The sequence below is a fragment of the Falco naumanni genome, chromosome 6 (genome assembly GCF_017639655.2).
Source record: "Falco naumanni isolate bFalNau1 chromosome 6, bFalNau1.pat, whole genome shotgun sequence".
Classification (NCBI taxonomy): Eukaryota; Metazoa; Chordata; class Aves; order Falconiformes; family Falconidae; genus Falco; species Falco naumanni.
Window position 1 is genome coordinate 1,846,132 of NC_054059.1, and position 23,249 is coordinate 1,869,380.

At 38.8% G+C, this 23,249-nt stretch overlaps 1 protein-coding gene across 2 annotated transcripts in view; it reads right to left on the reverse strand.

The window, feature by feature from the left end:
- Window positions 1-422: 422 nt before the first annotated feature.
- The window catches only part of FUT9 (fucosyltransferase 9), a 113,186-nt gene continuing 90,359 nt past the window's right edge, over window positions 423-23,249 (reverse strand). The window contains exons 1-2 of one of the 2 annotated variants that reach the window (XM_040599431.1): window positions 22,249-22,460; window positions 423-8,090 (exon numbers count right to left, since the gene is read on the reverse strand). In XM_040599431.1, the coding sequence (XP_040455365.1) occupies window positions 7,003-8,082 (1,080 nt within the window). In that variant the 5' untranslated portion in view covers window positions 8,083-8,090; window positions 22,249-22,460 and the 3' untranslated portion in view covers window positions 423-7,002. Of the gene's footprint in view, window positions 8,091-22,248; window positions 22,461-23,249 lie in introns of those variants that run through there. The other variant, XM_040599432.1, reaches the window with a different exon arrangement.

The following is a 23,249-nucleotide window of genomic DNA, read 5'->3' on the forward strand; positions in this document are numbered from 1 at the left end:
CAACAAAACATCTTCGATTTCAGTAGCATTACAGTTTGGCAAAGAATAGTTTCTGAATTATCTTTGTTGCAGTTTTGAATCTCTGGCACATTTAAGACACCCACCCACCTATTCAAATAATATTCTAAAGCAAAATGAGTGTTTGCTATAAAATAACAGCTGTGTTGTAAATGTGGAAAAATAGTTTACAAAAAATAAGTACAAAAGTGATCTCAGATTTATGAATATGTTTCATATAAAGAAGTCCTGACTAATCTGTGTGTTAGAAATGGCCCTTGGTAGGCTGTGCCACAACAGTACATCACATTTTTCACAGTTTACAATAACACAGTTAAATTCACAATTTGATGATACCTTATATAAGAAAAATAGTATTTTACAAACTATACATTTGGCATCTATTTTTAGCTTTTTTTTTCCTGTTTCAGTTCCCTATTTCCTTTTTTCTTTTCTTACAAAATAGTGCAAAATTACAGTGCATTAATAGAAGATTTTGCAAATCCTAATAAAAGGTCAGTATATTTAACTGTTTTGTTCATTCATTGGAAAGAATTTGGCACATTAGGATTTCATATAGATGGAAAAGCGTCTCACTTTCCTCTCTTCAGTATATCCATTGAATCTTTAAAATATTAAATTGCACCAAGGGAGTTAACTTTCCAAAATTTTTAATCTCATATCTTATAACATGTGTTACAAAAGAAAAGACCAGCAAAGGAAAATGTAGATTTTGTAGTTAATTAATTTGCCAAACAGCATATACCAGACTGACTTTTGTTACCATGTTAGAAAGGAAAGGATTGATGGGAACATTTTTCATCTGGTGACTGCTAAAGTGTTTAGGTACAGCTTCAAGGCTCTATAGGAAACTATCTCAACTTTACATATACATAAGTGTTGGTTTACCGTATAGCTTTCAGATTTTGCTATCATGCGTGTCCCTGTAACTGGATCCAAACAGGCTGTATCAAGCCAGCGGGATAAAGTTTCATCAAAGTCTGTTTTCCACTGGACTAATTGATAGAAAGAATAAGAAAGAATTGCTTTTGCTGCCAATTTGCAAATATTACATTATTTTCCTACTAATTATTTACTTAGGAATGTTAATGAAGAGTTCCCCTATGTATGAATAGTTCATTTGTACAGACTGCCATCATACCTCAAAAAAATAAAAAGCCAAATACCCTTATTACTTAGAAAAGTCTTCTGCATAATCGTAAACAGGCATGGTGCAGGCTGCAGGAGTGTGTCCTGAGCCACACCGTCAGCATGCCAAGAAATGCACGGAAGGTGGATGAATCTCAGGTCGGTTCTTTGCCTTGTTGGCTCAAAGCAGGAATGAGAAACCTGACTCAGATCACAGAGTCATCTGCTAGAGGCTGCCAAACAGCACTCTGTACAAACCTCCTCATAATTCAGGCTATTAACCTGGAGGTGAAAGGCTCTCTGCCACATGAGCAAATGTCTGAACTATTCACTGCACAGAGACTGTTGGTTTCAGTTAATTGTGTAGAGAATATGGTGAAATAAAAGATTCCCAATTAATTACCTTTCCAATAGAATAATACAGTGACTTTTTCCAATATGAAAACTGCAGGGTGATGTCTCTAAGCCTAATTATTTCTCATGAGTTTATGGTTTTATCATGTGTATCACTGTGGCATTTGTGCCATGAATTTGAATTACTACTGCATGGTTTATTTAATCAATTTCTTGGCATTTCTGTACCTTTTATGAACATATCCAACCAGTATGAATTTCACACTGATTCTCTGAAGGTAGAATCAGCTAAGACTAGTTGTTCAAATTTTAGAAGGGAAACATCTGTGAACAAGAAGGTTGATTTTTACCCCAAGCGTTCCACCCTGGGCTCAATCCTTTATTACTAGCATGGGAATCTCCCAAATCACCTGCTGACTCTGGTGGAACATTTGCCTGAGCAAGGAGCGAAAGATGAAGCTGAAGTAACTGTCTTGTGTGAATCATATTGATTGATTTCTAACATTTTAAAATAATTTATATTACAAACAACAAACAAATAAACCACAGCTGTCAGCCAATATTAATTAAAAAGCCCATCAGCTGGTAGACAAACAAATACTTCCCCTGGACTCTCTTCTCACTAATGTATTAATTTTGACCAAAAAAATACATGAGTATTTGATTAACTTTCACCATTAGGTGAAATTTAAATAAGTCAGAAGACTCCTTGTCAGCCCGCACAGACACGCTTCTCATTCCCACTTTGCACATATAGTTGATCACTCCCAGACTCTCATCTAGGCTCCTCCAAAAGGAAAGTCAGTATGGCTGAGACTCACCCTCTCTAGGGCACACTCAGTCCAGATTAAAAGGATGCATACACAACTAGGTTTTATGCTTTCTTCCTAGGATAGTCCTCGAAATACTCCCTCAGCAAGCCTCAGCTCTTCTCACCTCCTTATACCACACGCGAGTTCACTCACCCTGCCCAGCACAGGCAGGCTGTAAGGCAGAGCGCCATGCTGGGTGGATGGCATGGTGCAATGGTGGCACGCAAAGTACGCTGAAGCAGAAAAGTAGGGCCAAGGACAGATACTAAGCCAGAATTAGCCCAAACAGTTTCCATTGTGGAGTAGCCAGTCTACTCACAGGATGGACGTACATGATGCAAAAGAGGCCACACAAATTGGCCTCTGCTGGCTATAGGCAGTGCTCTCTGGTACGATTCCCAAAGGCAATAAAAACATAACTGTCTGAAGCCCCAATGCATTAAAGCATTTAAGACACTCTTAAATTTAAGCATGTGCTTGAGTCTTATGGTCATATGCATGTGCTTAAGGTCTTTCTTGAATCAATTCCAGAAAGTATTTCATGAGGACATGATTTACTTCAAAATCAAAAAATAAACTAGAATAAAATAAGGATTCTGGAAGTCAGATAAGAAATATGATTAGTTGGCTGACAGACTTCACTCTTTCCCCAAATGTCATTTTGTGTCTAATAAAAGAGATAATACAAGGCTAACAGAAGTCCTATCCTGAATAATCAGCAAAAGTTATTGGTTATTTAACTGAAGCTTGCTTGATTAGAGATGGGAGAAAATTACATTTTATGGTGTTTTATTTAAAAGCCCAGTTTGAGAAACAAACATAGTAGTTAGAAACAGTAGGTAGCTGTTTACTGTGCTCAGTAGTGCCAATTTCTCATGTCTTGCTCAGCCTGCATGAACTCTACAAACCCCCACATTCATGCTTTCTCAGTACAATTTCTATTTTATTTGATCTGCTTCTTAAAAGACAAGTATATTGCTGGATGCATCTTACACATTCTACAGGCCTCACTCAGGCTGTTTGTTCATTGTGAGTACAACCATCTTGGATGTCAAGAGATATTCAAAGAAACTGGCAACCAGGATTCACTAAGGAATGAAGATCTCATGCTGAGCAAAAGCTGCTGTGGTCATTGAGCGTCTGTGACACGAAAGGAAAACTCTGCTTTAGAAGGCTCTGCTGCTGGTTTTCTCTGATGTCTGTTCACATTCAGAGAGGTAGCAATGCATCAACAGTTAGTATTTTATCTGTTTTGGGTCTTATTTTCCACAGTGAGAAAGGCAGTGATGTTGATAGCTCACTGCACAACAGAGAGCCTAAAACCACCCAAAATAAACCTTTGTAAATGAAAGAATAATGATTACTCTCTATCTTCAGTGACTGACAAGATAACTTGTGACAAGTGCATACACAAGATTATTGTGGGCTGGCAAATAAAATAAACAATGCCTGAAATAAAATTGATGAGAAAATAGTAAGAATCGGTGTGTTTTCTCATCTTTCATTTCTCTTTTCTTGTACAACTATCTTCTTTTGCCAGTGGTACCAAGGCATAAATAAGACCTTGTTCTCCATTTTAACTAATTCCATATAATTTATTTACCCTTCCATAATTAATTGGTTTTGCCCACTCTCCTTCACAGTGATTTACTATTTGAGTCTATTTATGCTAGCTGTTTATGTAGGGTAGCTCACTGAAGGAGCACAGACATCACAATGCTTAATGTTGTATACAAACGGGAATCAATGTTCTGTGGGTTACGTGTGTAGGTCTAGGCAGACTGCCTTCATGCGTGCATGGAGTCCAGATGTTTTAAATCCATTGCTTCACATCATATACCACCTAGGCTGGACATGCCTGGCGTTGCTTCATTTTCTGTCAGTAAAATTCTTTATATCCAGAACTGTTTAAGGCTCAGTACCTGAAGATCACTTTAAAATCTTCATAAAATAGCTGGCTCGCTTGTGTTCCAGCCCACACTTCTCAGGAATGTCAGTGAGGCATAAGGGTCATGTCTCTTGCTTAGGATTTGATCATGATGCTTGGTCATTTCAATCTGTATTAGATTACTCTCCTGTTTTATTAATCTTTGAAACACTTCTATCAATGCATCCTGAATGCAAAGTATACAAGCCTTCTGTTGAGTTTCTGTGAAGAGAACAGCTCTCCCTGTTTCTCAAAAGGCTTTCACATTTCTTAAATTCAGCCCAAGATTAGCCATGCTGACTGGATCCAGTGCTTACAGAGATAATGACATTACTTACAGGCTTAAAATTTAGTGTATATTTCAAAACTTTCCTATGTATACACTGACTGATATTTGTAATAACAAGACATGTATTTTATTTTTGTGCTTATTTGTTATCAATATAACAATTTATTGGCTGAAACTTGATGCCAAGAAACCAGTCTGATTTGATACAAGGCCTTGTATCACTCAGCACACTCCTACGATCTGAAATAAGGGACTGTGCACATTCTCCAAGGGGTGAATGTACTTCCCTTGAGATCAATGCAAAGCACTTCCAAATTCCAGCGTCAAGGGGATCAGATTATCCAGCCAAAGCAGTGGCATATTCAGTGACTGAGAATTTCGAAGCCTTCCTGAAAACAAATAGTATGATGTCCAATAGCACCGACTGTAAACAATAGCCACTTGCCTTCAAAATGATAGCAATACTACTCACATTACATCCATGTAAGCACTTTGTTTTTAGAAGACTGGGTTTCGTTATATTGCATTAATTTGCAAGGTAAGATTATCTTGTTTTGTACTGGGTTGCTGGTGAGTTTAGGGGGTTCACAGTATATTGCAAACTAGCTTTTAAAGACAGCAATAAATAGTATAAATACATATCTGGATCAGAATATATCTTTTGAAACCATAGGGAGAGCACAGTATTTCTATAACCTTTCCATGGAGTTTCCTGTTTAGAAATGTAACTACATTACTCTTACAGCATTCGGTGTTTCTATTCCATCCTGGGGTAAAAAATAAATCTGACAAATCATCTTATCTTTTGCTAATTGTTTACCATTGTTTATCCCTTATTCCTTTAGCAACATTGTTATCTGCAAGTTTAATCTTAAGTCCTTGGTCAACAACTTCACTTGATCAGGGTCATATACATCATCTAAACAGAAGTTTTTACAGTTGTTGTTTTTTTTTTTCCAGTGGGAGGTATTTGTGACATTTTGACTTGAAAAAACAAGATGATTGGCTTTCACTTGATATCACAACATATCCATACATTTATGTCATTAAACCAACCTTGTACATATGAATATATATAGCAATCTGGTATTTGAGTCTTAGCTGAAAGAAAAAAGTAATGAAATCAAATCACACATTAAAAGTAGACATTTTAAACAATCATGACTATCATCACACCTTTGTATTTGCTATCAGAGCAAATTTAATTCTTAAGAACTTATTTATATATTCAAATTGTGATAGCAACTGCTGCTTTTAAGAGTGCATTTGTTTATTTATACCTGTCATATAAAATATTTTAAAAAATATAATTAGCTTAATGAGTTGCATGGTTGAATATGTCAGCCTGATAACTTATTTACTGAATTTCAGCATAACTCTTTCAGAAAATTGTTTGGTCTTTTTTTTTTTTTTCTACGTTCTTGAGTCGTGACAGGATGTTGTCCAGTTAAAATTGGAGTTCAACAGATCGTTACAGAATTAGTGAAAAATTCACAATTGTTCAAGGAATTATATGAAAGAAATTGCTTAAATTTCTCAACAAGCTATTTCTAAAAATCCATTATTACCAGCTGAATTCAGTGCATGAGGCTGAAGTAATAAAATTCTAATGTTAAAATCAGTTTATCTCTGTATCAGTATAACACCACTTACAGCTCTGGTTCAGGTAAATAATACTCGAGACACAATGAGACTTGCGCTCAAAAAATTGTATGAATCTGGTCTTTTGTCACTAAGGTTGTTCATCTGCTGTAAAACTGACTTCTTTATTCTTCAGAGGGTAAGAACAGACATATTCCTAAAGGAACTTACTGAAGCTATTTGTTAGGAAACATTTTTTGAAACAAAGACTGTCTACTATTGTAATACCTTTTAAAAACTATATTTCGAGGTTCATCAACCTTGAAAAGGGGTGTGATTGACCACGCTGGAATAATGGTAGGTATTGAACTTTACTGTGTTATTAAAATGTAAGATGAACCATAAAAAACTTTACTGTCTTTTGAAATATTACACACATTTCAGACTGGAACAGCAATTTATGTTCTTAAAGTTCTCTCTGGCATTTAAAAGTTGTGTCCTCATTTTCCAAATAGGTTAAACAGCAAATGTAATGTTAAAAATAAAAAAGTGTTAAAAAGTACTACTTTAAGTGTGGGACATATTTCACATAAAATATGGAAAATCTTGTTTAAAAATTATAGTAAACAATCAAATATTCTTCAGTGCACATAATTAGTATGTACATTATAATTTAAAACTGAGTATTTATGTCTGATGATGATGGTCTTTTAAAATCTCTTATGAAATATAAATAGGATAGCCAAGAGAGGATAGCTGATAAACCATAACATAAAGTTCTCTTTTCGTTTTTTTTTTTTTTTTTTTTTTCCTCTTTTCCTTTCCTCTCCACTTGGACTGAAGTTTCCTCTGGCTTCTTCAAAAAAGTACACACACACACACACACAAACAAATTAATTCCAAAACCATTTTTCTAAATTTCCAATGGACTTATATTCCTGGTGTCTTTTCACATGATCACAAGCAAGACATGCGTGTGATTCCCAGAACCTGGGAAGATGCACTGAGAAATCCTTCTTCCAGTTGAAGTAACTAAGGTACATCTTGTTATTTTTGTCAAGCATCAGAAGATACTCTGCCAGGTCTCTGGGGGAGAGAAAATCTTCCACGTGTATGAAAGAATCTGCTGGAATGTAATTCTCATAGTTTTCTCTGGAAGGGCCCAGTACGACTGGTACTGATCCGGCCAGAAGAGCATTGTAAAGTTTCTCTGTAATGTAATCTTTGTGGATTGAATTTTCAAAGGAAAGGTAGAATTTGCAAGTAGAAATAGTTGGAATCAGGTTTTTATCATTGATGTAGTCTCCAAAGGCTTGTCCATAGGTATGTATTTCAATGTATTTGCTAAGTTCATTATAATATTTGACTCGAGCGTGCTCAGGGTTCCAGTTACTTACAACCCAACAGACCAAGTTTTCCTTACTTGGCACCTCAAATGTAAAGGAACTTGTACCGACCATCATGAAGCCATAAGGCACCTGAATATCTGAATCACGCCGATAAGTCAGGGTCAGGTTAAAGAGGTGTTCGATGCCACTCTTCTGTGGAGTATGAGTTGGAGATTCCAAGTTCATCCAAATCCACTTCTGGAATGGTGGCCTGGCTTGCTGAGGTAAATTAGTCAGATCCCAGCTAATGTCCCTGTGATGAATGAGAACAGCATGGGATCTGTTATATAGTGAGCGGTCAATAGTCAGATGGCACCCGTGGATATTGAACATTGTTTGGCAGGATGTTAGATCAAATGTCTGACCAAATGGCCAAACCCAGATCAAAATAGTAGTTTCATTAAGATTATCAGTTTTGGAAGAAAAGAAGCTCTTCATTTTCAAAACTGAACTGGCTGATTCTATAGGACCAGAGATCCAGCTATTTGTTGGTTTGATATAAATTAGTATAAATGCCATGAAACAGCCAAGGACAATGAAGATAATTAAAAATGGCCGGAAAATTCCTTTAGATGTCGATGTCATAATTTGTTCTGAGAAAAAAGAGAGGAAAAGAAATTGAGAAAATAACATCAAGTGTTAAATTACACATATATGTCCTGTTAAAGCAATCAGTCATCAGACATCAAAATGGATAGAATTTCAATATGACTGACCTGTAACCTCAGAAATTTCCTTTGAATGGAGAGGTATGGGTCTTTGCATGCTATTCATGACAAAGTGACAATATTTCTCCACATCACATTAAAAGCTAATTGACATAAATTAAAAGCAGGATTTTAATACATCTCATACTTGGTAAAAATCAGTATATATATGGAGAAATCTTTTTGATTAGAACGTAGGCTAAGAGTTTGAGACACACAAGACAGACAAAATTATCCTTTCATTCTGTCTTTGTGCCTGCGTAAGGGATAACATACTGCAGATTTAGTCCATTCATATTTGTGTGTATATACATTTGGAAGATATAGGATTAGAAGAATGAAAAAGGAAGGGACTAGAAATTTAATTCTGTAATCAGTAAGACTGTTAGAAAACTAGTTCATGCTTGATGGCTACATGAGGATGAACATTCATGCCTCCTCCAGAGGATTCCTAAAACAGCTAAGGAAGGAAAGCAGCAATACAGGTTCTCAGCTTCCTTGTTCCCATATGCAGCCTCACATAGTTCCCACATAAAGGAAAATGAGTAAAAAGATGTCCTTAAAATATTTGATCATATTTTTATGCCACATTCCTGTGTTAAAAATAAGGAAAAGTAGAGATATGCTGCATCTTTGGGAGGTACAATTTTTCCCATGGGGAAAAAGGGGTATGGAGTTCATACAGCCTCCTTTGGCCTTCCTCTGGTTGTGTCCTCCTGAGAGAAGTGATAAATCTCTTTCCGGAACTTCTATGCCATAGGTTTCTTGTGAAACCTAGCAAAGTTAGGGGTTGCTTACTGCTGACCTTTGCTCCTGAATGTAGCCCTAGAACTCAGAGGTGTTCTAAAAATAAAAACAGTTAACCATGTAAAGAGCACAAGGGAAAAAGGAGTGGAAGTTAGTTACCAAAAGGAAGTCTTCTGAATATACTGGCCTACTTTAGAAAGGTGATTCTACAGTGCATTTTAATGAATATAAATTGTCTGGCTTGCTTTCTCTGCATATTTTTCAATTATTTGAGTTTTTGTTATCTTTGCTAGCTAGCTCCACAAAGATTTTATAAAAATACCACCCCTAAATACACACTTAAAATATACACTATATATGAATAAATAAAAGAAAACTTCATAATCACAGAAAGCAGAAAGAGAATTTCAGTCCTTTAAACCAGTTTCATAGCTCATCTCCTCTAACCTGTGAAGTAAGTAGTTAAATTAAGCATGAAGATATGGTAGAATGCGATTCAGAGGTCCATTAATGCAACATAAATTTGCTGATTTGTGAGTGTAAAAACTGGTGTGAGTATAGCCCTGCAGTTACAACAAATATGTTTTCACCTTTGTTGTTGAGGAAAGGAAAAAGGAGGGAATGCCATGCCTAGCTTTTCTCTAACGTTAGGAAAAAGTAATTTGCCACAATGTCTCTCCCATTTTGGGAAGGCAGATGGTCTTAAGTCTGGCTTTAGTTATTGTGGTGGGTTAACCTTAGCTGGCTGTCAGACACCCACCCAGCCCCTCTCTCAATCCTCCTGCTCAGCAGGACAGGAGGAGAAAATAAGATGAAAATCTCATGGGCTGAGGTAAGGACAAGTTCACTCACCAGTTACTGCCACAGGCAAAACAGACTTGCCTTGAAGGAAATTAATGTACTTTATTGCAGATTAAAATAGATTTGGATAGTGAGAAACAAAGACAAAAGTTAAAATCATACCTTCTCCCCAACTTCTTCCCAGGCCCAGCTTCCTCCTTCACTCCCAACTTCTCTGCCTCTTCCCTGCCCTGAGCCATGCAGAGGGATGGGAACGGGGGTGTGCAGTCAGTCCGCAATGTTTTCCCTTTCTCCCTACACCTTTCCCCAGCTCCAACATGGATCCTTCCCATGGGATACAGTCCCTTCAGGAAAAAACCCTCTGCCCCTGCGTGGCCGTCCATGGGCTGCAGTTCCCTCAGGGCATATCCCCCTGCTGGGGCATGTGTCCGGGCTGCAGGGTGGGCATCCTTCCACTGCATCCTCCCTGGGCTGCAGGGCAGTCTCTGCTCTAGTGCCTGGAGTGCTTCCTCCCATCCTCCTTCCCTTCCCTTATTGGTCACAGGGTTGTTCCTCCCATTTCTTTCCCCCTCATTCCTCTACTACCTGTCCCTTTCTTACATGCGCTTTCCCCAAGGCACCGCCAGCCTGGCCGTGGGCCGGCCATGCCCTGAGCTGGGCCCACTGGGCTCCAGCCTCTCCTCGCAGAGGCTGCCCCGCAGCCCCGGCTGCTGGCACCCAGTACAGCCATATAAAACACAGTGGCATGTTGATTCTGCCTCTTTTGTCTCAGCAGCTTTCTTCAGGACATACTTTAGCAGGTTCTCTGTGCTTTCAGCAAAATGATCCTGAACGGAGCTAAGGGGAGGAACTGTTGCGTCCATGGCTTTTCCACTTATCCTCATGAGTTTAAATCCCTCTAAAATAAAGATGAGGTTTTACAGCAGCATCACATTGGCTTTTTTTAGCCTATGTTGATTTTTGCTGGAAAGTATGTCTGGAGGGGAGGTTATGACCCGTGAGAGCGGAAGGCTGCTTCCCTGCCTCGCTGCAGTGAGTCAGCATGGGGTCTCTGAGGAAGAAGGGATTTAGGCTGAGCGGCAATAGGAGATGAAGGTTAAGGGAAAAACAAGAGGCTGAGCTGATCTTCATGTAAGTTTGCTCTTCATTTCTGTGCTATTGAAACCAACACACATAATAGGTATAGCTTTTGATTGAACAAATAGTGTGAGCTGAGTTTGAACAATAGGTTGGGAAAGGTGTCTATTCACCGAGACTGACCATTTGCTAGGGATTGAAATGGATGAGAAATCAGAAAAGGACCTTAACATTGTTCCTTGTGACTTACTCTCCCTCCGGTTAAAAGCCCTTTGACACAAACTTCTCTGTTAGGGATTATTTTACACTAAGCTTTTCTATTAACTAATAAAAACCCTGCATCATCACATGGCAATTCTTGCTGTATAGGAAATGACCAGATACATGTATTCTGTTCTCTGATTGAAATTCTAATGTGTCCACGGTATTGCATTTGTGTAGAAAGCTTTCGAATTGTAGTGCCAATGTGAGGATAAACACTTGCTGTTTGTGCTACCCAGAGTACCAATATTAACATCTCACAAGACTAAATTAGGTGAGTTTACCTATTTTACCCCTTCCAGGTCTATTTCCTTGCATTGCTTTGCTGTCCTGTGAACTCATGTGCCCCATCCTGGTCTGGGTTCATGGTTCTTAGATTTTGTCTTTCAGCAAAACACTAGCCTACAGTCGGGATAGTCCTATTTAGTTTTTCATCCTTTGGATTCAGAGAGCTAACTGTTCATTATGCAGACTCACACATCCATTAGATGTATAGGCATCACTGGCATGCTTCACTTTGAAGCTACTGCTAATGGGATGGTGGAAAAGGGTTGTAAAAGCAAGACCTATTAAAACCTGGTATGAGAGGCTTGCAAGGAAGCAGAACACCTGAACAGACTCCTAAAAATACCACTTACCTATACACCAAAAGTCTGGATAGGATTTTGTCATGGAATTCTATCTTTCTATTCCATTTTGTGCTAACTCCAGTAATAACTCTTAAAATGTGCACTGGGAATAGCCATAATTTTTCAGGATGAAGTGCTAATCTCAGATGCAATAACGTCTGTGCTTCATAAAGCAGATTAGGTAACCTATGGAACGGACCAGCAAACTCTGCCTTCATGGCTTTTGGGACTGTCCTGTACACAGGCAGGCAGCAGTACAGTGAAGGTGTGTGGCAAGCACTTGTTGACAAATACTATTTTCTTGAGAAGGACCTTGTCTGTACTGCCAGGAAGTATATGTTGTGGTTTTTTGTTTGTCCACTAGAATTCATGGAGTATTTTTTTCACAGTATTCTCCAAAATGTGGAGTCTTTTCCATATTATTCATTTTCTTCTTCTCTTCTGTGCCCAAGATAACCATTGATCTCCTGCTGCAATACTCACTATAAAGGTGACGCTAACGAGATGTTTGTTACAAGACATCCAGCCAAATAACCTTAGTTCACCCTTTCTCCTTCATGGCTTTCCTTTTACCACAGAATCACAAATTTCCTTTTTGCAAATCCCATCCCCCATCAATCTCTGTCATGCCAGATTCTGAAAAGAAAACTTTGTCAAAGAAATGTGTTTACTGAGCCTTTTGCCAACTGAAAGAATTAGGTGCTTTTGATAGTTTTATTATAAAGTACATTTCAAAGTGTTGTGGCATAGCAAGTATTTTCTTTTTTTCCAAGTTGAAAATATAGTATTTCATCAGTACAGGACTATTTTTGTCTGTTCAAAACTTAGCAAGGCTCCTTTTTAAGTGGAAAACTTGGCATCTATTAGCAAGCAACTCTTTTAGTAGCAGTGCAAACAAGGAGATAGTAACAGAGCACCAGCAACGTTAACCCCAAGTACACCAGGCAAGGCTTGCAACAATATATCTGTTTTGTGAATGCTTCAGGTCCACTAAGACACAAAATGGAATTTTATGGAAACAGTTTCATCACAGCTTCTTTACAACTGTGACTAGTCAGTCATTCCAGAAGGCAGAGAGATGTTTTTTTCTGGTTACGCAACATGCAGGAGGGAGAATGTGTAACATTTTTGGTCAATAATATCAGTGCCGGTTTCCCTGGTGTATTTTTACATCAGTTTCTCTGGTATACCCTGAAGGTTTTGCCAGTAGCCCAATATATATTACTGCTTGCAGAGGTATAACTTTCATTACTAGTCTAATCCTGCAATTTTCCAAAGGAAAAGGACAAAGGAAAATTAAGCTGAAGCAAAGGTTTTTGAAATCATGAACACATAAAAAAAATTACTTGTGGCTTTTATCATTTACAATTCTTAAGTGTTCAGGGCTAACTCTTATCTTCATTGTCACTTTGTCTCGGGATGACTCAAGACAAAATAATTAACAGTCTCAAGATAGTCACTGAGGACCACTCCTGGGATCAGACCGGGCTTTTCTGGCACAGAGGACTTACCAAGACTGAGGGGCAGGAGGACGGGGAGGCAAACAGAGGTCTCAGAGGTAGACCCATTTAGAAGCAGAGGGCTAGCTAGGTAGATATTCCAGGGTTATTAAAAGGACTTGAAAGGAAAAGTCAAATGCGGTAGGAACTGACAGGAATTCCAAGCAAACAATTGTTGCTGTTAGAAAGAAGGCTCGTTTGTAATTGTTCTCCCTGTCTTCTGGTATGTTCCACCAGCCTCCACCACAGCATATCTGCATTTATGTTAAGAACTGTGTTTTCTTAGACCACACTTCCAATTAGCTGAAGCTTTTCTCACCTGCAGCATGAAAAGAAAACTGATTGCTTCAGGATAGCCTGAGTGTGACTTCCTATCTCCCAGTCACTGCTGTGTGGACCTGCCCCAGACTGCTTTTGCTTTAGCTCTCTGAGACTGAAGAATGCTTCTTTTAATTGGAATTAACTCTGGCCACTCCCAGTTATGCCTACTCTGTCTCAACTGGAATGGTGGATTTCCCCCCTCCCCCCTCCACTATCCAAACATGGACTTGCTTCCATGCCTTTCCACGCCTGTAACACGGATTTCTGAACGCAGCCCAGTATGAAAGGCTCAACAAAGCTGCATACAGTTAAAGGCTGAAAGCTGAATGAGCTGCTAATCTCAGACTGGGTATTTTTATTCTATTGTTTGCAACATTCTTTTTCTTCCCCTCTCCATCTTCATTGCTTTTGGGTTATTTGTTCAGTTTCTCAGATTCCAGTTTTGTGTATTTGCACTTTGGGAACAGTATAGAATAATTTTATTCAACGGTGCTAATTTTTATTTCGAACAATTTTAGAAAAATCTCCCAAGAGAAACCTGAGCACAGGTAGCCATTAAGAGATTGCTTAGGGATGGTGCTGAACCCACCTCTGGATAGGCTTGTTAAGAGCAGGTTAGACAAGCACCACTAAGAAAGAAGAGATTTTGCCCCCAGGTCTGGGAGCTGGGCTAGATGACTTCATTTGATTCCTTCCAGGCTTGTGCTCAGTGATAATATTAAACACAGATTCTTGTAAAATGCACCTAATAAAAACACAAGCTAGCAGTCTAAGACTGCGAAGAATTGCTGAATAAATGAGTAAAAAATCTGCCGTCTTGAAACTTGTCTTGCAGACTATGAAATAATGATACTGTGCACAATGAAAATGTGAAGGAAACAGAAAAAGTGGATGGACAACAACAACAATGTCCCTGTTTTGGAAGGCTAAACGTAAAGCTCCCTGTCAGTTGCTAGTTGAGGTACTGCTGCTTTTTTGAGAATCTCTGAATTTTGTCCCCTCAGGCCCTGTTGAGGAAAACCCTATTCTCCACTCCCTTCTCCCAACTGCTGTGCATCACACAGCAAGCTGCTATGGCTCAGCAGCCCCACAGCCTTCCCCTGTGATTGTCATCTATCCTGTCTTTCTCCCCACGGCAGTCACACACTGTCACTCTCCAGCTGCTTAGGCAACAGCTCAGTGGTTCCTTTCTGCAATCCAACTGTGCAGCAAAAAGCATCACCCGGGAAGCCAGAGTCTCTCAGAATAACAGAGGGAGATGGCTTCAATGGCTTCAGCACTGCTGTCCATACTGGAGTGACCCTATCTCTACCCCCACTGCGACATATGAAAAAAAACCCAAACAACCCAAAACATATCTATCTATCTATCTATCTATCTATCTATCTATCTATCTATCTATCTATCTATCTATCTATCTATCTATCTATCTATCTATATCTATATCTCCTATCAGCATGGAACTTTTCTAGACAATCTAGTGTTAATGTCAGGACACCCCACTTCACACTGCAGCTGTGTTGTTTTCTAATTATGAGCTTTTAGGTTTGTCTCAGAGGGAACATGAGTACTCTCCATTCCCTCCCTGGCACACATGGGAAATACGTGCATGCAAAGCTATCAGAAACCTCAGCAGCATTGCCAGCCTTGGCAACACACAGAGACAGGACCTTTTTTACCTTAACGTCCACGCTGGCTTGTCCACATCTCAGCTAGGTTATGACCAATAGTGATGGCTTTCCATACTGTGCTAGCTACAGGAAAAGGAGTTCTTCACCACTGTAGCTTAGTTGCAAACTTTATCTGCCTTGCCAGGAGAGTGCTTTTTATCTTCCTGAAGATAAAGTTCATCCTAGCTATGCAGCACAAGCCAGTCCACACTTCTTTCAAAAGCCCTGAAAAGGCTCTGCACCAAATGAAGCTGATCAAAGAAAAGCTGTCCAGAAACAAGTAGTCTCTTTCTCCCTTCTTTCCATGTGGTTTGGGGACAGCAAACTTCTGTTCTCTCTGATTCTGCCAGAACTGCAGAAAGAGCTCTTCAGTAGCTTTGTGGCTGGCTTATAAAACTGCATCTGACCAGCTGCAAGATAAATAACATTACCTGCACAAGCTATGTATTTGTGATGGCCACCAGCCCACCAGAAAACCCTAGTGAACTCACAGTAGCTGTGAAAATGGTGTGAGCTAAGCCAAACAGAGGTGGAGCATGAAGTGGCAGAAGAATCAGAGTCTTTTCTGTGCATGTGTGTTAAACTCCACATCCCAGAATCACAGTTGCTTCTGGCTGATTTCTTATTGTATAGTTCCCTGTACAATGGAAAAACACCTATGCATGCAAAGCAGACAAATCAGAATCAGGCTGCCTGCTTATAATAGCGAACACTTACTGTAGGGGACATTACTTTTGTGGCAAAGCAAGACTTTTGGAGCCCTAAGCACCAGCTGTGTGTGTAGATAGGATTAGAGGCTGTGTGCAGTAGTTACATTGCTGAATCTTGCTGCATAGGCAAGCTCAGAAATTTTAATTGGGACTTAATGATGCTTTTTTTGCAGATACAACTACATAGATCTGGAGGATTCTGCAAGTGGCAGCATAACTCCCGGCATAGATCTGGCCTCTGAAAAATACCATAAAGTCCTTATAATCTAATCTGTACTTAACATTACTTTTCTCTGCCTGTCTAGCACCTTTTTCTTAAGAAACTCAATATACCTCTGGGTTTGGGATCTGTGCTGTTGTAACTGGTTTATTTTTAGGATGTAGGTCAATGTTCTTGCTTGAATTTGCAAAGTCTTAAGTGCTATGGATACTACAGTATGGCTGAAAGGGAGAATGGCATTTAATAACATAGTCAGAAGGAAAATGGAGAAGAGAGGTGATGATTTATAGGCTTATTATTTTGAAATATATCCATATTCTTTGCAAATCAGAATACTTTTTTTTCTTCCCCTCACAGGGTGAAAGGATGGATATTTGTTTTAGAAAACCAGCCAACTGAATTGGATGTCTTGACTATTCTGAAGAAATAAGTAAGGAAGTGTTGGTCAACGGGACTCATGATGGCCAAGAGTCCTTATCCAGGTTCTGCTAGTTGCTGTACAAATGACTTGAGCAGAGCTCCTCACTGCTCTAACTTTCATAAAAAAGCATCAGTGACTCAAAGCTTCAGGTTAGAGTCTGTGTATAGAGAATACAAATCCTTCATATAAGGTACTGAGTGCCAAAAATGGTGGCTGCTTATATTCTGTCTGGGAAAAGTGCAATTTAAGTGATGTAATGTAGAACACTTGTAAGTGTAAGGACTTCAGCAGTAAATTCATGGACAACTGGAAAAATAGAAGAATAGCACGACTAATTTTCCCATTGTGCACCAACAGCTATGTTTTCAAGATGACTTGTGTTGGTAGTACTAAACATTTTAAAGAAAGAGGCTGGTAGGTATAAGATAGAAGGTGATTATAAAACAAGACACTTAAATGAAGTGCTTTGTCTTGTTGGAACAAAAAACCTATTAAGTCACTATAAAGATTAGCCAAGTTTGGACACTGAAAACAAGAACAGAAGAATTCTAAGAGTCCAGTCCAAGAGACTTCTTACTCATGCACAGAAAGATCAAGATCCATAAAAAGTAAATCCATAATAATTCCTAATAATATTATAAGAAGTTTAAATGTATGCACACACACAAACAGAAACAAAAACATAATCCTCCAAAACCTAAAACATTAAATAGCAAGAATGAAAGCATATTTAAAACAGAATATATTTTTTAGATAGTATATATTGTAAAACCAGCAAAAGTAACAATCACATCCCTAAAACTCTCCAGCTGCACACTCCTCTGAGAAAACAAAATTACAGTTGAGAGAAACCAGTGTTTAATTTCTTGGAGTGTCTCTTTGTGTGTATAACAAAAGGAAGAGCAGAGAGCTGGAACTACTAGTATAACAAGCTGAGAAATACAAAGCTTAACAAAAAGTCACTGAAAAGACTTTTTCTGTAGAAAAGAAAAATAAGAAATCCTTCAGTCAAGAAATACATAAGAGGAATGGATTGAAGGAGAAATAATCTGAAAAAAATCCTCCAGTAGTTACGAACACCTACATGTTCTAAGGTGATGTTTTCTTGTTACTAATTACTTACTGTCCAGGTTAACGTATGCACCTATGCTTCTGAGAGCGACTCTCAAGGTTAGAATGCAGGAATGAAGAATGTTCTCCACAGGCTGTTGACAGTGCCTTGTATAAAGAAGATCAGCAGCTAGTGCAAAGATTGTACTTCATTTTAAAAGACTCAAGCTATTAGTTATTTCTTAGCTTATTGTCTTCCATTTTACATTTGTTAAAAAGAGAAGGAAAATATTTGCAGTGTAAGTTAAAGCAGTTCATTCTGATGTTCAATTACTAGATTTTATTGCCATACATTATTCTACTTATAATAGAGCAAAAGTTCCATAATGAATTAATAACATTTTTACCACTCCAGTAACAATTTACTATATCTTGGAAATAAAATTTGCCAAGCAACTTTATTCCCATCTTAAGGCTTGCAGCCCATAGTCCTTCGCTGGTACAACCCTAGCGTATATCCTAAACCCAGGTATTTAAAAAGGGAAAAGAAATAGTTTTAATTTGTTCCTACTACATGAGAAAGACTATATAGCCATCTTTCTCAGGAAGTAACTGTCTAAGGAAAGTCAGCAGAGATAACTAGGACAAAATACAAGGAGAAAGAGAGAGAGCAAGAGAAATAAATTGGAAAAGGGTAAAAAAAAAATGAGCTATATTTAAGGTCAACAGCACTCTTTAATTCTGTATTCTCTGCTCTATGGAAATCAGTGTAAAGAAAAATAATGTCAGGCAGCTACTTTTGCAGTCTGAATCTGTGCAGTTAACACAGCTTAGCAAGTGTGGGTAGGACTAATTTGATGACAAGAATGATGAGGGACCTAAACCCCTGGTTAATTAGCCTAACCCAAGTCCTAAGGAGACCCAAACCAGGAACAGGCGCTACTAGTAGGGACCAGGGGAAATGCTGGTATCTGGCTCCAAAACTGCAACCCTGAAAACCTCTTTTCATTTGTTTCTTAATGCTGGTCATGTTTAAACTCTCCCTGGCCCTCTGCCTTTCAGGCTCCTGTGTGCTTAGCAGCCTGGCGCCAGCACATCCCCAGAAGGGGCTCATTCTTCACAGGGAAGGGCCATTCAGAATAGATAAACTAGCTATTACCCCAGCTCTCAGCCTTAAGGATGTAGATGTACCTACAAAAGCAGACTCCATCATATACGCAATGGTAGGAATGCTTTTTGTTTGTCTAATTTTAATAGAAACAGGCATAGGTTGAAGCCCCTTTATGCAGCAACTGAAGGCATGACCTATTACATATGAATCCTACTTCAGCCTGAAGGGATTCAGACCCAGGTATTTCACTTCCCTTTAAGATTTCCTAGCTCCTAGGTCACAATGACTGTCGAATTTAAAACGTCTGAAGAGCTTCAGAATTAGAGACAATAATCCTTCCCTCCTCATTGGTGCCCTAGCCAGTAATCAAGAACTACTATTTTCCCTTGACCTCTTTCTGTCTCTTGCCTATTGATTCTGTAATTACTTATGCCCGGGGGCACATCTGCAGCAGTAGAAGTGGAGTCAGCTTCCTTCCCTGTGCAGTTTACAGCCCTATAAAGAGAAGGTGGCAGAGGTGGTTTGAAGCTCCTTTGCTAGAAAGATTACGAAAACCTGTCTGTAATTTGAGTTAATCCTCCTCTGGCTGTGTTTCAAAAGGTGCAATCCCCTAATTTATTTTTAAAAGAAAAGGGCTAGCTCCCTGATCTCAAGGCGGGGTTCCCAGCTCTGAAGTCCAGGAGGGAGTCGGTGAGGGATGGAGGAAGACAATCCCAGTCCTGCACTGGGCAGCCTCTTCCACTGCTTGTGCTGTGAGTCTCCATCCTTAGGTGCCGGACCAATTTCCTGCATGAGGCAGGTGGTCTGGGCACCCTAAGGAGGCTTTTGAGCCAACAGCCAGACATGCTTATGCTTGGCACACACGCTGGCTTTTGAGTGTGGCCTGTGCTCTGCATGATCCGGTGTGGTCAGATGTCACACAAAACCAAGATTGAACCACCACAAAGTCTCCCTCCCAGCCAAATTAAATGGAATTTCTGCTAGAATATATATAATTCATAAGTTCTCATGAAGGGAATGAAATCAAAAGCAATAGTAATAACGATGACAAGAAATCTTGATCTTGGTGACCAGCATCTTGGTCTGATGAAGGACAGCACCATTTTGCCAGGGCAATTAGAGCCTGCTGGTGCCCCGACAAATCTCATATATGGGGCAGAGAACAAAGCAGCAGGAGGACTTCTTGGTTCTCCTGTCCATTTTACCTGAGTTTAGTTGAGTGGAATTCAATCTGTGTTAATTTAAGCGTTAATCACTTTCTATCTCATAGACACCTATAGCACGAGACTAATGACATTTTCCCTTCCTTTACCAAAATACTTTAAAATCTGCAAATTAAAAGTACCCTACAATGAAAAGAAAATGCTGCTCTAGTAATGCCAATGTTTCCACTTCTGAACTGCCTTTCCTTAAAGAATCTTTTGGACTTTTACAAGCATTAATGAAGCTTTAATTGATCACTGCACAGTCAGAAGATTATTCCTGAAACTGCTTTATGCAGAGCAAAGGAGGGGTGGAAATCAAGTCCCAGAAAGAGAAAGTGATTTTCACAGTATCACAAAGATTTTAACAGATATTTGTCAATGATGACTTCAACTTACATAAAAAGAGTTGAGTCTTTGGGAAGAATATTTTCATTCAAACAAATATCACCAGTAAGTAGTCATATTACGTTTATATTCAGATCAGATAGATTTCGCATGTGTTTTTCTTTCAAATCTCTGACAATACATCGTAATCTTGATTGTAGTAAGTCAGTAAAGGGGAATGGAAGATTTAATGAGATTGCAGTCAATGACCTCCTGATCTGTACAATAAGAAAAAACACAACCCTTTTACAGAACTGTATTTGAAACTTTTAACAAAACTGGATTTGCTGAAAGCCAGGAAGTATCAGAGGTGAAATCTTGCTCACAGAAACACTGTAAAACCTACTAATTTCAGTATGGTTAGGGTTTTGTTCTTTCAGTTGATTGCAGCAACATTTAAGAAGTGAGATAGAGCTCAAAAGATATTCCTTTGTCATTAATTAGAAATTAAAAACCTAAGGCAACTCAGGAGACAGAAAGACCAGTGTAAGTCAGATCTCAGGGAATCTAAATGCTGGAACAAATTGCAAATAATAAACACTCTCCCCATATATACACATATATACAGGCACACACCATCTGTAACCTTAGGAAAGATTTAATCACCTATTAAAAGTGTGTCTCAGTTTTCACATCTGCAACATTTTATAAATATAAATATATACTCTTTTATATATATGCATATATATAGATACACACATATAACTTTTGTGATATTCAAAGCACACTTAATTCCTCAGTTTCCCTGAAATGCGTCTTATCAATTCTGCTCTGTATTTCTTTGTATCCATACCCTTATAGACATCTGTGTGTATGTAGCATACACACGTGCACATATATGCTTATGAATATACAGGGAACTACTGCCCAGCCTGCTGGACGTGGGCAGAGGCAGCGGTGCTAATGAGGTGTGCTGCAGCTTTGCAATGCAACAGGCGGCAGGGGCAGAAGGCAATGCAAAGGCTACTACTGCCATGCTGGCAAACAGGAGGGAGAGAAACAGCACATTGAATTCACTGAGGCACTGAGCTGTGGAGGGGTGAGTGGGAAGAGGATGCAGAAAGTGGAGATGGGGATTATTGTTATATGAGAAACCAAATCTTTTCCTTTCTCATATACCTTAACCCTTTTATTAGAGAGGACGTGAAAGAAGGCATTGCTCTCAAGCAGTTCCTTCAGCAAGAAGAATAACAGCAGGCTGAATCCTGTAGTCCTGAAGATTATTTGCAGCATGAGGTGCATGAGACCTCTGTGTAAATGTCTGGAGATGGGAAAACTGCCTTTAGACTTTTGGAAACACTGGCAAGGAGGAGAAGGCAGTCGTCCAGACTAGGATGCTGATAAGATCTCTCATGGAGGAATGGTATGGATTTACTTGAGTATCTGTCCTAATAAGCAAGTGAGCATGTTTATTGACATAGTTGGTATGAATAGAAAGCTTTCAAGATAAAGGATTCTTAAAATCCAATTTATTTTTCATTTGTATTCTGCCCCTTTTTGCATTTTCAGTGTCAGCAATGATTATCAATTTCATTTTTATTACCAGTAAGTTTCTTTCAAGTTTTCTGTGCTTTTAGGTTTTGAAGTCATGAATATGACAAATATGATAATTGTTTTCAACCAGCGATTTCTAGTGGATTAATTTTAACTGCCAGTACAGAGGTCTAAGATTTATGTGTGTGTTTTTTTTTTTTTTAAAAAAAAACAATAATATATTCTAAGGTTATTTTAGAATAAACTCTTTCAAAGATTTTCTCCACATATCTTCTGTTTATTTTCTAAGTTATTCTGTTCAGGTTCCTATGTCATGCCCAACACCTTAGCATCTGGTTTTGTTATTTATTGTTCTGAAATTATGCTCTATGATGCCAAATGGGAAGATAGAAATATAAGTAGAATATGTGGGAATTTATTCTGTTTAGACAATTCTATACTCACGGAGATGGTTGTTGTTGCTCCGTTCTGCCTGTGAGAATGAGAGGAGGATGACCTGAGTGCACACATCCAATTTGCTTCCTTAGCACTGCTGAGACTAACCGCCTGGCTGGGAAAATGTATCTTCAGCAAAACTCAGCTTCTGTGTAGGATCACTCTCTTACTGACCGGCTCCTGTTGCAGGACCTTGAGCAATAGAGACGGTTTCTTTTGCAGAGCTTTATTCATCATGCAGACTGATTTACCACTAGAGAAAGTTTGGCCAAGACAGAACAAGGAAGGCATTGTATGAATATATAGGAAGGCGAGAGGAGGTTTTGTAACTCAGTCTTTGGTGTTCATTATGGGATAATCAGCAGGTGGCAGCTAACGTGTGCTTATGTAATAGATAAATATACCGTATGTAATATACCTATTAACTGAATGCATTTTGCTTCCTTTAAACAAATAGAACAAAAAAATGTTTCTTTCAAAATGTTAGAAGCTAGAAATATTCATTAGAAACCTGAGGTTGAAATGCTAGCTGTAAATAATTTCTACCTTATGTCAATCTTTTTGAGCACGTATTTGAGGTGAGTTCATGTTTTTATTTCTTGGATGGTGAAGGACTGTCAAAGAGCCTGAAGATGTAGTTGCTGGTGGCAGCTGGCAGTGAAAAGGAAACCGTACACAGCATGTTTCAAAGTGGATGCCCTTTATAAAGCATGAGAACCATTTCAGGCTGCTGTAGGAGCTCTGGCTGTTTTGGAAGCCCTGTTGCTGAATGCAGGTTGGGTTCATGCTGCAGGACCACAGGGTGGTCCAGCCCAGGAGCTAAATATCCTGAAGTTCTAGAGAAGTTTTGAAAGAAAGCTTCTGACTACTTCTTCTTGGGAAGAAAAATAGTTTGTGCATACCTAAATCTCTTTAATAAACGAACCACAGGCCAGTGAAGGGGAGCAGTCAGGGAATCCATTTCAGAATTGCAATATGGCTTCAAAGCAGATCACTAACGCAGATAATGA